The 12,500-nt window shown below is 45.9% G+C and overlaps 1 protein-coding gene across 1 annotated transcript in view; it reads left to right on the top strand.

The window, feature by feature from the left end:
- The window catches only part of LOC308150114 (glutamate receptor ionotropic, NMDA 2A-like), a gene marked incomplete at both ends in the record, with an annotated part of 113,609 nt that overhangs the window by 87,000 nt on the left and 14,109 nt on the right, over positions 1–12,500 (top strand). Inside the window, 2 exons of the mRNA XM_080522979.1 lie at positions 10,125–10,363; positions 10,735–10,745. Coding sequence (XP_080379105.1) covers positions 10,125–10,363; positions 10,735–10,745 — 250 coding nt within the window. The remainder of the gene's footprint in view (positions 1–10,124; positions 10,364–10,734; positions 10,746–12,500) is intronic.

Below are 12,500 nucleotides of genomic sequence, written 5' to 3'. Positions count from 1 at the left end.
AAACCAACCTCGTCTTCGCCAACTTATTCAATCAGATAAGTTAAGTCCACCTGAGCACAAGGATGATTAGCTTGCGTGATTTCCGAATAATTCCGAATATATTTGTGACAGGGTTTGATTAATAGGTCCCCATCTCGGCAATTGTAAAAGCTCACAATCGAGCCAAACAAGTCTTGTTGTGAACAAATGTGTTTTCCGGTTTTTGGCATAGGACGACAAACGAAGCGATGAAGAACCCACTCGATATCATATCCAACAGTTTTACATTCACTAAATACCTACATTTAGTTAGCAAAGTCGGGTGGGGGGTATTATTCGTTTTAGTGTGGCAGTGTGTGTGTAGCCACGCCCACTCCAGCTGTATTTAAGTAGCCATGTGTGTGCGTCTGGATCTGTTGACAAATTTACAAGATGGATGCGGACGCTCTAGCTAATGCTATAAACCGAATTTCTGAAGCCGGTAGAAATATCGACAGTGGGCAATTAATGAACTCCTTCATATTGGACTATACATAACGGGAACTCCGAACTCAGAATCTGACGATGACAAGAAGACAACAGGATTTCAGACATTGATCTCCACATCAGTTCACTTTCATGGGACAGTCGTCTGCAGACAGACCTTCTGCTGTGTTCTTGGGTAAGTTTTAGTGAGTTACATGTGTTGTATACTAGGATTTTGTGTTATTTACTTAGGATAGCCAAACAGTTATTTGTTGTTTTGTGAGTAAGGTAGATAGCGCCGTTGTTAGCATCAGTTATCAGACCACTGAAACTGCTCACCACAATTATGCCACCCCTCTACAAAACTAATGAGATGGTGGGAGGAAGAAATACGTTGTCAAAGATAAAACATAATGAATAAATACATTTGTTGCAGACCTACTAAACATGCAACATACTGTACAGTATGTTTCATGCACCATTTTAGTGTGTTTGTGTGTACCAGCTAGCCAAACAAGTGTTAGCTAGCTAGCTAGCTTTGTTAGAGATGTAATAGATTATAGAAAAAGTAAATGCTTTTGTAATGAACGGTAATCAGGGTTTTTCATGCAAAGAGAATTTTGAGGCGGCCGCCTCCGTCATATTTCTAGCCGCCTCCAGCTCTCGACAAAACTCTGAAGGTCGTATTTTCTACGGTGGATTTCTGTCATTTCTAACTGCAATTGTGGCACTGCGCCGACGTGGTGGCGGGGCCGCTGTTTCGCAAATAAGTTAGCTTTCGTTTTTGCTAGCGAAATAGCTGATAGTTGATATTGACTGCTCAAGGAGAATACATATTTGAAAGTACAGAATGCCTGAGAGCCTTATATTGCATTATATTACATTATATTTTGATTGGTCATCTGGTGCCTGAATATTGTGTTTTCCTTTACATAAATAATGACATTTCCACCATAAGTTGATGCAGAAAGGTCACAAATTGGTGCATATCAATTCACCAGAATCAAGAAATTAAGTGTTTGATGCTCATTTAAGGACCCCCAGACAGCCCCGCTTCATGGGTCCCCCCCGATGTCAAACACCACTGGTACCACCTCCGCCTCATTTTGAGACAGGAAAAACCCTGGTAATGTTATGTGGAATCAAAAATAATGATTAATTCATTGATATGTAGATTTGCTGTATGGATTCTTAATAGGACTGGTTGTTAAAATCCCTAAATATTCAGCACAACAATTGAGTGGAGTTGGAGATGTCCTCTTGGGTGGAGTGGAATTTGGCAATGATCACCTGGTGCCACCAGTACGACACATCTTCAGTTGTGGTCCCCGACCTCATTGGGTGTTTCGGCCAGTTATCACAAGACACCCTCTGCCGAGGTTGGCCCACCACAGGCTGATCAGGCCTGGGTGTGTGTCGCACGGTGGCACCACGTGGTCATTTGGGAGCCCATGTTGGGTCCCTACGTTTCAGCCACAGCCAGTGACTGCTCCGTTCTGCTGCAGTGGACAGTTCTCTGATTGCCTTCCGTTGGGCCTGTCCTCTGATCCCTACTGCCCTCAGGAGCCTTGTGGTGGAGCTGGCTACAAAGCCTCTGCAGCCCACCTCCACTGGCCACACCTTCACGTTCCAGCCCCGCCCCTCTGCTTCGACTGCTAAGTTGGCATACCGCAGCCTCTTCCGTTCGAATGCCTCATCGATGGCCTCCTCCCATGGGACCGTCAGTTCTACGATGAAGACACGCCGGCAGGACTTGGACCAGAGGACTAGGTCTGGGCGCAGGTTGGTCGCTGCAATTTCGGGTGGGAAGGTGAGCCTCTGGCTGAGGTCTACCCGCATTTCCCAATCCCGGGCTGCGTTCAGTGGGCCTGAGTCTGGAGGTGATGGCTTGGTCCGCTGTTTCTCCCCTTCCCGGATGAAGGTTGTTTTCCGTGGAAAGGTAGTCTGGGCATTTAGAGGCATGGCGTTGGTGGTTACCCTCTTGTGCTCAAGTTCGGCAGCCAAGCACTTTAGCACTTGGTTGTGGCGCCAGGTGTATCTTCCTTGAGTTAGACTGGTCTTGCAACCCACCAAGATGTGTTTGAGGGTTGCTGGGGCTGCACACTGGAGACAGGCTGGGTCCTCTCCATACCAGAGATGTAGGTTGGTAGGAGAGGGCAGGACATCATACGTGGCTCTGATGATGAAACTTAGCCTATTAGACTCCATGCTCCACAGCTCGTTCCACGTGATTTTCCTCCTCTCCACGCTCTCCCACTTCATCCAGCGGCCTTGCTGGGCTTGGGAGACTGCCTTGGCGCACCTGGCTGCTTCCTCCTGGTGGCGCACCTCCTCACCCACCATCTTCCGCCGTTCGGTTGGAGTAGCCTTTTGCCATGTGGGTGTTGTTGTTTCCAAGCCAAGGCCCCCTCTGCCATGTTGGACATGCCCCACTATATCCCGGTGTCTGAGGGCGGTCTTTGCCACCGCAACTGCTGCAGATGGCTTCCATTTCCTCCCCGTTGCTAGGATTGGAGCAGCACCTCTGACGAATGGATCCCGGGATTCTGTGAGAGTCATTTCCAGCCTTGATTTGGCACATTTGTACTCCTCCACCAGGCTTGAGATTGGTAGGGAGAGGGCTCCGTTGCCATACAGGCCTATGCTGCTAAGGCCTCTCGGCAGTCCAAGCCACTTCCTCACTTGTGCATTCACCAGTCTCTCCAGCCGGTTGGCATGGGATAGTGTGACCTCGTAGATGGAAATTGGCCACATGAGACGGGGCAGCAGTCCAAACTGAAAGCACCACAGTTTCAGCTTCCCAGGGAGAGCAGTGTTGTTGATCTGCTTGAGGCCACAGATTGTATCCTGCTTGAGTTGCTCCACCTGCTTCGAGTCTTTGAGTTCTGCGCTATACCAGCGGCCAAGGCTTTTGATGGGCTTCTCCAGAACTGTTGGTATTGGCTCGTTGTTGACGTGGAACCTCTCATTGGCGAGCTTGCCTTTGACAATGGAGATACTGCGGGACTTACTGGGTTTAATCTCCATTCGTGCCCATTTGATGTTTCCCTGGAGTTTATCCAGCAGGCGTTTGGTGCATGCGTTTGTTGTTGTTATTGTCGTCATGTCATCCATGTACGCCCTGATTGGTGGAAGACGCAGCCCGCTCTTCAACCGTTCCCCTCCAACAACCCATCGGGATGCTCGAATAATGAGCTCCATTGCCATGGTAAACCCTAGTGGAGAGATGGTGCAGCCCGCCATTATGCCTATCTCGAGGTGCTGCCAAGCAGTTGTACTGGCTTGTGCTGTAACACAGAACTGGAGGTCCTGGAAGTAGGCTTTGACCAGCCTTGTGATGCCCTCTGGGACTTGGAAGAAGTTGAACGCTGTCCACAAAATCTCATGAGGCACTGACCCGAAGGCATTGGCAAGATCTAAGAAAACCACATGCAGGTCTTTCTTCTCCTTCTTGGCCGTTTGTATCTGGTGCCAGATGACATTTGTGTGTTCCAGGCATCCTGAGAATAATACTGTGAATTGAAATGATTTCACTAGCCTACTTCAGTACAGTACACTGAGTCTATGGAAAACCTACACTAGAGAAGTGTCCACACCTCTGACCTGAAATTTGTGTTACAGAATGAGGAGGTGAGAGGTTCTGAGAGATGGCACCTTGATGAGAGTCACCAGCACTTCAGGTATTTGTCATTGTCATTGTATAAGCAATTCTATTTTATGAAGATAGTAGTAGGCTATTTCATAAAAGTGGTGTTGGTAACAGTGGGCAATCATTTTAAATGTACTGTCTTCTTTTTTTATTACAGCTTTGATGCCCAGATGGGATGGGAAGGAACTACGCCGAAGTCCCACTAGATGCTTTATGGACTATAATGATAAATGCATGCACACGGACAACATTATTATTTTTTACCATTCTATTATTGTATTGCTCAATTGTATCTTGCCAAATGTTTTCCATTGCCATGAATTTTACTCTCTTGTACTTGTAATGGGACGTAATAAACTTTTTGCACACATGGCAATAAAAAATCATGAATCTTGAATTATTATTATTATTATTATTATTATTATTATTATTATTATTCAGCTATTTAAACGTGTCAGCCCTGCAATTTTGGTTAGCTGACAACCCCACTGACAGATGACAGGTAGGTAATGACAGGTAGTGTAATGGGGGAGTGGTTGTCTTGAGGGTGTGGTTGTCTTGAGGGAGTGATTAGGGTGGAGTTAACCAGCTATTGTTCCCACCCATTACCTCTGTGAAAAACAAACAAGACTTTTGAGGCTGGATATCTCAGTACAGTGGTTCAGGGGGTATCAACATTCAAATATCCATGACTTCTTCAACTTGTTTCAGATTTCAATGTATGACACATCATTTTAAAGCTTACAATCTACCCTTTCATAATCCGGAAAAAACAGAAAAAAGATTTTGCCCTAGTTGAGGACTTTTTAACCATGCCCTGTCACATTTGTCTTCATCGGGTCCCTGATTTGAATCTGAATCAATGACACACTGTGTGGATTACTCTGTCACTACCAACTCAGCATATCTCTACCTTTCCTCTTGATCCTGATAGGCTCGCCAGTCCCTGCTGCTACCCAGCGAAACCCATAACATCACGTGCTGGAAATGCACTAAACGGAAATGCTTTCAAGTCAAAACCCAAAGAAACACATATTCAGCCCCTTTTTTTTTGCTGTATCACTCGACTTGAATTGATGTTGTTTCATTAAAGGGATTCCTTTCGGCCATTAGGTTCCAATAGACTCATTTTGGAGAGTGACTGGGATTATGTTGTCATCGACTGTGCGTTTCTCTCTCTCCGCCTTTCAACTTAATAAATGTGTTTAAGTCTCTCCAGGCCCCGGGCCCGCGTTCCTGAGCCGTTTGGTTCCTCTCCGTTTCCTCAGTGTGTAGTGTGACAGCCTGATCAACAGACTGTGGAATTGATTCCTATTCAAATCAGGGGCCCTACGACAGGCCCTTGCCAGATAGTGTTCCCCCTATAGTGTTCCCTTGCCAGATAGTGTTCCCCCTATAGTGTTCCCTTCCAGATAGTGTTCCCCCTATAGTGTTCCCTTGCCAGATAGTGTTCCCCCTATAGTGTTCCCTTGCCAGATAGTGTTCCCCCTATAGTGTTCCCTTGCCAGATAGTGTTCCCCCTATAGTGTTCCCTTCCAGATAGTGTTCCCCCTATCGTCCCCTTGCCAGATAGCGTTCCAACTATAGTGTTCCCTTGCCAAATAGTGTTCCACCTATAGTGTTCCCTACCAGATAGTGTTCTCCCTCTATTTATTGTTTTAAATAAGGCAAAACGTAATTGATGATGGGGCTAACTTAGAAGTACATGTCACCATTGCATTCCAAGTGGTTTCATGCAATTCGAAGAATATTTTTACATTAATTATTTAAAACATTTATGGATGCTATCATAATCTGTCAACTTAATACCATCTGGACCTGAATTTTATATGTATAAATAATGTATTTTGCAAGCATCAGCAACATCTTGCAGATGAATCGATGAAATATATGCATATTCTGAATACATAATTATACTCATACAGCCGATCTGAAGTGCTTGAGAATATCAAAATCACTGCTATAATATTTACAAAAATGTGATGAATAAAATTGACAACCATCACTAGAAGTAGTAACTAATCAGAATCGCAAAGGTTGAGTAATGCAACATTAATATTCATGGTGTCTTCAAAAACCGCAATTAGTCATCATGAAACTGCTTTGGAGGACCAAGAGTCATACCAGTAAGCCACTATCATCGTTATTTTAGAATAATTTTCATTAGATTCATTTTTTAAAGCACACAGTGTGTCAGATCAGGGAGACATTCCGACAAGGGAACAGTAGCTGACACCACCGTGGCACCACAACACTATCTGCACTTTCTGTGACTTCAGACAGATGTGACTATCTAGAACTGTAGATCTTATCTTGAACTGTAGATCTTATCTAGAACTGTAGATCTTATCTAGAACTGTAGATCTTATCTAGAACTGTGGATCTCTATCTAGAACTGTAGATCTTATCTAGAACTGTAGATCTTATCTAGAACTGTAGATCTTATCTAGAACTGTAGATCTCTATCTAGAACTGTAGATCTTATCTAGAACTGTAGATCTTATCTAGAACTGTAGATCTTATCTAGAACTGTAGATCTTATCTAGAACTGTGGATCGGCTCTATAACAAATTGGCAACCAATCACCATAAGCTTCAGTACCTATGACTCTAGACAACATCACCACTCTATTTTAGAGCATAAACGTCCTTCGATGTTCCATTACTGAGAGACAGTCTGGCGTTCTGCCCGTGTCATGATTCGGCCATTTCTGATGAGAAAATAAGCGATATATATAATAGAAAAAGATAGGATATAAAAACTGAACTGCTCTCCGAGGCACACTTTGAAAACCAAATTGGCAATGAGGCATTCTACGGTCTATGGTTTCTAAACCTAATCTAACAATTTAACTAAGAGATTTCAGAGATTTGCTGTAATCTCCATTGTCCTTCTCTGTGCTGCTCGTTCACTGACAAACACTGCTGGTTTTGGAATGGCACGCTCCCCAAATTTTGCGATTTGTCTTGACGTTGGGATGAGCCTGCGTGGGCGTGTCAGATGAATGACTTCCCAGCTATCTAACAAGAAAGGGGTTTTTATCTGATTCTCATCGTAGGCTATTTCACTCAGCACAATGTCCAACAAGTATGATAAAGCCTGTTCTTTAATGAGCATTTGATGTGATGAACCATAAGTAAGTAGGCTATTCATATGTGACAGCAGCTGGTGAAATGGTTTATTGGTTTTATGGGTTTATTCAGAAAAATTGAACTCACCGAATTCATTGCATTGAAATATTTCGGGCTTGACTAGCGAGTTGTGTCATTGATTTTCAACAACGTTTACAGTAAAACAATGTGTTTTGAATCAGTGCTCCTTTAAATGTGATTGGAAATAAATGAAGTCACCACCCACGAATGAGCTTCAATTTTCCAGTCCAATCTATTTACATTTTTAAGAATAAAAGTCGAACATTTGGTCGGTTGCCGACCTGTTTCCCCTTCCACCAGCTGCTGTCACATTATGGGCCCTATTATGCACTTCATAAGTCTTAAGCAATAAGACGAGGCGGTAGATCTAAGTTTCGATCTACCGCCTCGTCTTATTGCTTAAGACTTATGAAGTGCATAATAGGGCCCATAGGCTGCCACAGCTCAAAACATCCTATGAGAAAGTTGATCAGTCAACAGCAGAATGGTCATATAAGGACATATTTTCAAACAATCATTTATGAATTATTTAAATTACCCCCCCCCCCCCTCTCTCTCTCTCTGTCTGTCAACTTTGAAAAAAGGTTTGAACTAATAACATTGCACTGAAGAGACTCAATTCAAACTATTGCGTAAATTGTTGGAGAAATGTTTGCATTCCAGCATATTTTAAAAGAGCCACAGCCAGGGGGTATTTACTTTTTCACACAGGTCTTCTCTGTTTTTACATAACATTTTTAAAAATTGCCTTTTTTTTCTTTCACTTTGAACATGTCCTGGGGGGGGGGCTGTGTAGATATGTGGGGAGGAAAACACCATCCAGGAAGACAGTTTGTGGTCCAAAGGTCCAGGGGATTTTAGGCCCTTTCACCACCCTGTCGTCCCTGGATACATCATTACATTTACATTTTTGGCATTTAGCAGACGCCTTAATCCAAAGTGACTTACAATCAATACATTTGAATACTAAGCAAGTGAATCATCAATCCACCAGTCGTAGCAGGAAGAGTATACACTACCATACTAGTGACACTATGTTGCTCTGATATGATACATACTGGCCACTGCCAAGACTAGGGTACGCTGTACTGTATAGTCCTGTAACACTGGGTTTACCATACTGGTGACCCTTTATGGGGAGATTTACTGGTCATCCTCAAGACTGGGTACAACCTATGTCTTATTATCCTGGTTACATATCAGTTAGATTCTGGTTACGTAATAGTCCCATTTTGGTTGGGTGTGGATAGATTCTGGTTGAATTGCTTCGGTTACGTAGATGTTACGTAATGCTTAGACACTGGTAACAGTACATGTTGGTGACATACTGGTTTGATACTGGTTACATTGTTGCTACATGCTAGTTATAAAATGGTTACTTGCTGGTCAGAAAACCACGTAGCACTTTATCCTCTCTTCCTAGAGCAGCAAAGTCGTTTTATTGAACAAATTGTACTTGTTGTCGTGTGACGTTTATTGACGAAAGATAGATTTTTACAATCGTTACTGACTCCCAATCCTACAGCTGGGCTGCCGGGAGGAATCCAGTGCTGCTTAACGTCCAAAGCTGTAGCTTAACTGTGTAGGGGTGTGGCGAGAGCCTACAGGTAGAGGAGAACATAATAACCTTGTCCCCAGGCTATTGTGCACAGCGCACGTAAGCCTGGAATAACAAGTCAAACCAAGCCTGTTGGTGGGAGTGGATTTACCCGTCATTCTAATTTGTGTTATTATTCTGTTTCAGTGGATCACACGGTTTGCAAGGCGTAGCTCTGAGTCAGAAACATGCGGCGTGTGTGAGTGTGTGTGTGTGTGTGTGTGTGTGTGTGTAAGCACCTGGGGGGTTGGGCGGGAGCGCTGCGGGAGATGATTGATTTTAAGTAAAACCAACAGCTATGTGCCGTCCGTTTTTCGACGGCCTTTCTATTGGCTTAATAGAATGGGTGGGGTTATTAACACTAGAACAGCCACGGGTGGGGTTATTAACACTAGAACAGCCACGGGTGGGGTTATTAACACTAGAACAGCCACGGGTGGGGTCATTAACACTAGAACAGTCGTGGGTAGGGTCATTAACACTAGAACAGCCGTGGGTGGGGTCATTAACACTAGAACAGCCACGGGTGGGGTCATTAACACTAGAACAGCCACGGGTGGGGTTATTAACACTAGAACAGCCACGGGTGGGGTCATTAACACTAGAACAGTCGTGGGTAGGGTCATTAACACTAGAACAGCCGTGGGTGGGGTCATTAACACTAGAACAGCCACGGGTGGGGTCATTAACACTAGAACAGCCACGGGTGGGGTCATTAACACTAGAACAGCCGTGGGTGGGGTCATTAACACTAGAACAGCCACGGGTATGGTCATTAACACTAGAACAGCCACGGGTGGGGTCATTAACACTAGAACAGCCGTGGGTGGGGTCATTAACACTAGAACAGCCGTGGGTGGGGTCATTAACACTAGAACAGCCACGGGTATGGTCATTAACACTAGAACAGCCACGGGTGGGGTCATTAACACTAGAACAGCCACGGGTGCGGTCATTAACACTAGAACAGCCACGGATGGGGTCATTGACACGACAACAGCCACGGGTGGGGTCATTAACACTAGAAAAGCCACGGGTGGGGTCATTTGACCAAGTAAGTAAAAAAATTAAAGTGATACCTTTGCACTCTATCAAATTTCAAGACCCTCCTTTCATGACTCCTCCTAGATAGATAGTGCGTTCTACCACCCAGTATCCTTCCATTTTCAGAATCACGTCAGGATGAGGTTTTCTGTGTAGGAGGCAGGCTAGTTTCGCGCGTCGTTCCCGCCGAGTTGGAACGCGCTGATCTGACGTGTCTGTGGCGGCGTTCCTTCTGCAGGAAGCTGGACGCCTTCATCTACGACGCGGCCGTGCTCAACTACATGGCCGGCCGGGACGACGGCTGTAAGCTGGTGACCATCGGCAGCGGGTACATCTTCGCCACCACGGGCTACGGCATCGCTCTGCAGAAAGGCTCGCACTGGAAACGCCACGTAGATCTGGCTATACTGGGCATCATAGGAGATGGTGAGACACACACATACATAGACCTGGCTATACTGGGCATCATAGGAGATGGTGAGACACACACACACACACACACACACACACACACATAGACCTGGCTATACTGGGCATCATAGGAGATGGTGAGACACACACACACACACATAGACCTGGCTATACTGGGCATCATAAGAGATGGTGAGACACACACACACACACACACACATACACACATAGACCTTGCTATACTGGGCATCATACGAGATAGTGAGACAGACACACACACACACACAGACACACACACACACACATACACATACACACACACATAGACCTGGCAATACTGGGCATCATAGGAGATAGTGAGACACACACACACACACACACACACACACACACACACCCACACAGACATTTGACATTCTCATGGTCCTGTGGCTCAGGTAGTGGGTTGGTTAGCTGTTGGGACCACATATACAACACATGTACACATCAGTGTGCTGGATGTGGCTCTATGTGAATGTGTCTGCTAAATGCACATCTATATATACACTGCATTATGTCCTCCTCTCATCCCACTCTCTCCTCTCCTCTCTTATTTCCTGTTTTCTCTTCTCCCTCTCCTCCTCTCTATTGTAATCAGCGGAATATAATGTGAATGCTTGCAGTCTCTCTCTATCCTCTCTCTCTCTCTCTCCCCCCTCTTTCTCTCTCTATCTCTCTCTCCCCCCTCTTTCTCTCTCTCTACCCCCCCCTCTCTCTCTCCCTCTCTCCCCCCTCTCTCTCTCTCCCCGCTCTCTCTCTCCTCCCCTCTTTCTCTTCCCCTCTCTCCCCCTCCCTCTCTCTCTCTCTCTCCCCCCTCTCTCTTCCCCTCTCCCCCCCCTCTCTCTCTCTCTCTCTCTCTCTCCCTCCCCCCCCCTCTCTCTCCCTCTCCGTATATCACTGTAGGCAGGAGAGGAGAGGAGAGGAGAGGAGAGGAGAGGAGAGGAGAGGAGAGGAGAGGAGAGAGAGAGGTGAGGAGAGGAGAGGAGAGGAGAGGAGAGGAGAGGAGAGGAGAGGAGAGGAGAGGAGAAGGAGAGGAGAGGAGAGGAGAAGGAGAAGGAGAAGGAGAGGAGAGGAGAGGAGAAGGAGAGGAGAGGAGAAGGAGAGCAGAGTAGCTCATCTTTCACGGTGCACACAGCTGCCGCCCACATTGGCACCACTCACTCCCTGAGGGGGGGTTACTCCTCCACTCCACCGTAGCCTACATTACAACCCAGCACCACGGCGCACCACAGACAGCCACAGCCCAGTCAAGAGTTAACTCACCGCTAACACGCTAACCACCGTGTCCTATAAGACTCATTATCGCTAGCATCTAGCCGCCACGACTGAGCTAGCTCATAGCCTATACGGCTATACCGTTTAGCTTTAGCGTAGCTTAGCTTTAAATAGGTCCAGAAACCTGCTACTTTAGGGAGTTAGTTAGCGTTAGCACCGCCGTTCCACACATTGGGTTGGTACGTTATGCTGCTGCTGCTGCTGGCTGCCCACAGCCCACCGCCCACACTCACCTCTGGGGCTACGCGGGTGATCAAGGCGAATCTCTCTGCATACGCTCCAGCTAGTTGGGGGTGTTAGCATTCCGTTTCATCGTCATCTATTCATCGTCATCTATTTTTCTCTCTCTCTCTCTATCTCTCTCTCTCTCTCTCTCTCTCTCTCTCTCTCTCTCTCTCTTTGTGTGTGTGTGTGGTGTGTGTGTGTGTGTGTGCCTACAGCATGTTTACTCCTCCAGGTTGTTGTACAGAAGTAGCTCTTTTGTTTATATCAGAGAGAGAAGGAGAGAGAGGAGAGGAGAGAGAAGGAGAGAGAGAAGAGAGAGAGGGGGGGGAGAGAGAGCGAGAGGGGGAGAGAGTGAAGGAAGAGAGAGAGAGAGAGAGGAGATGAGAAGGAGAGAGAGAGAGAGAGAGAAGGGGAGAGAGTGAAGGAGAGAGAGAGAGTGAGACACGTCAAACTGCTGAAAGCACTGGAGCGTTTACCTACGCACCCGTCTCCTTTTGTACAGGACAGACAGTATCTCTGAGCTAAACACGCATACACACACACACCACACAACACACACACACAAGCACACACACAACAACATAAAACACAACACACACACACACGCACACACCACACACACATACACATGCACAACAAACATACACACGCAAATAATACACAA

Source organism: Nansenia antarctica (genome assembly GCF_963989245.1).
Source record: "Nansenia antarctica genome assembly, chromosome: 2".
NCBI lineage: Eukaryota > Metazoa > Chordata > Actinopteri > Argentiniformes > Microstomatidae > Nansenia > Nansenia antarctica.
The sequence above is the reverse complement of the archived record's forward strand: the minus strand, read 5'-3'. Positions and strand labels throughout refer to the sequence as shown.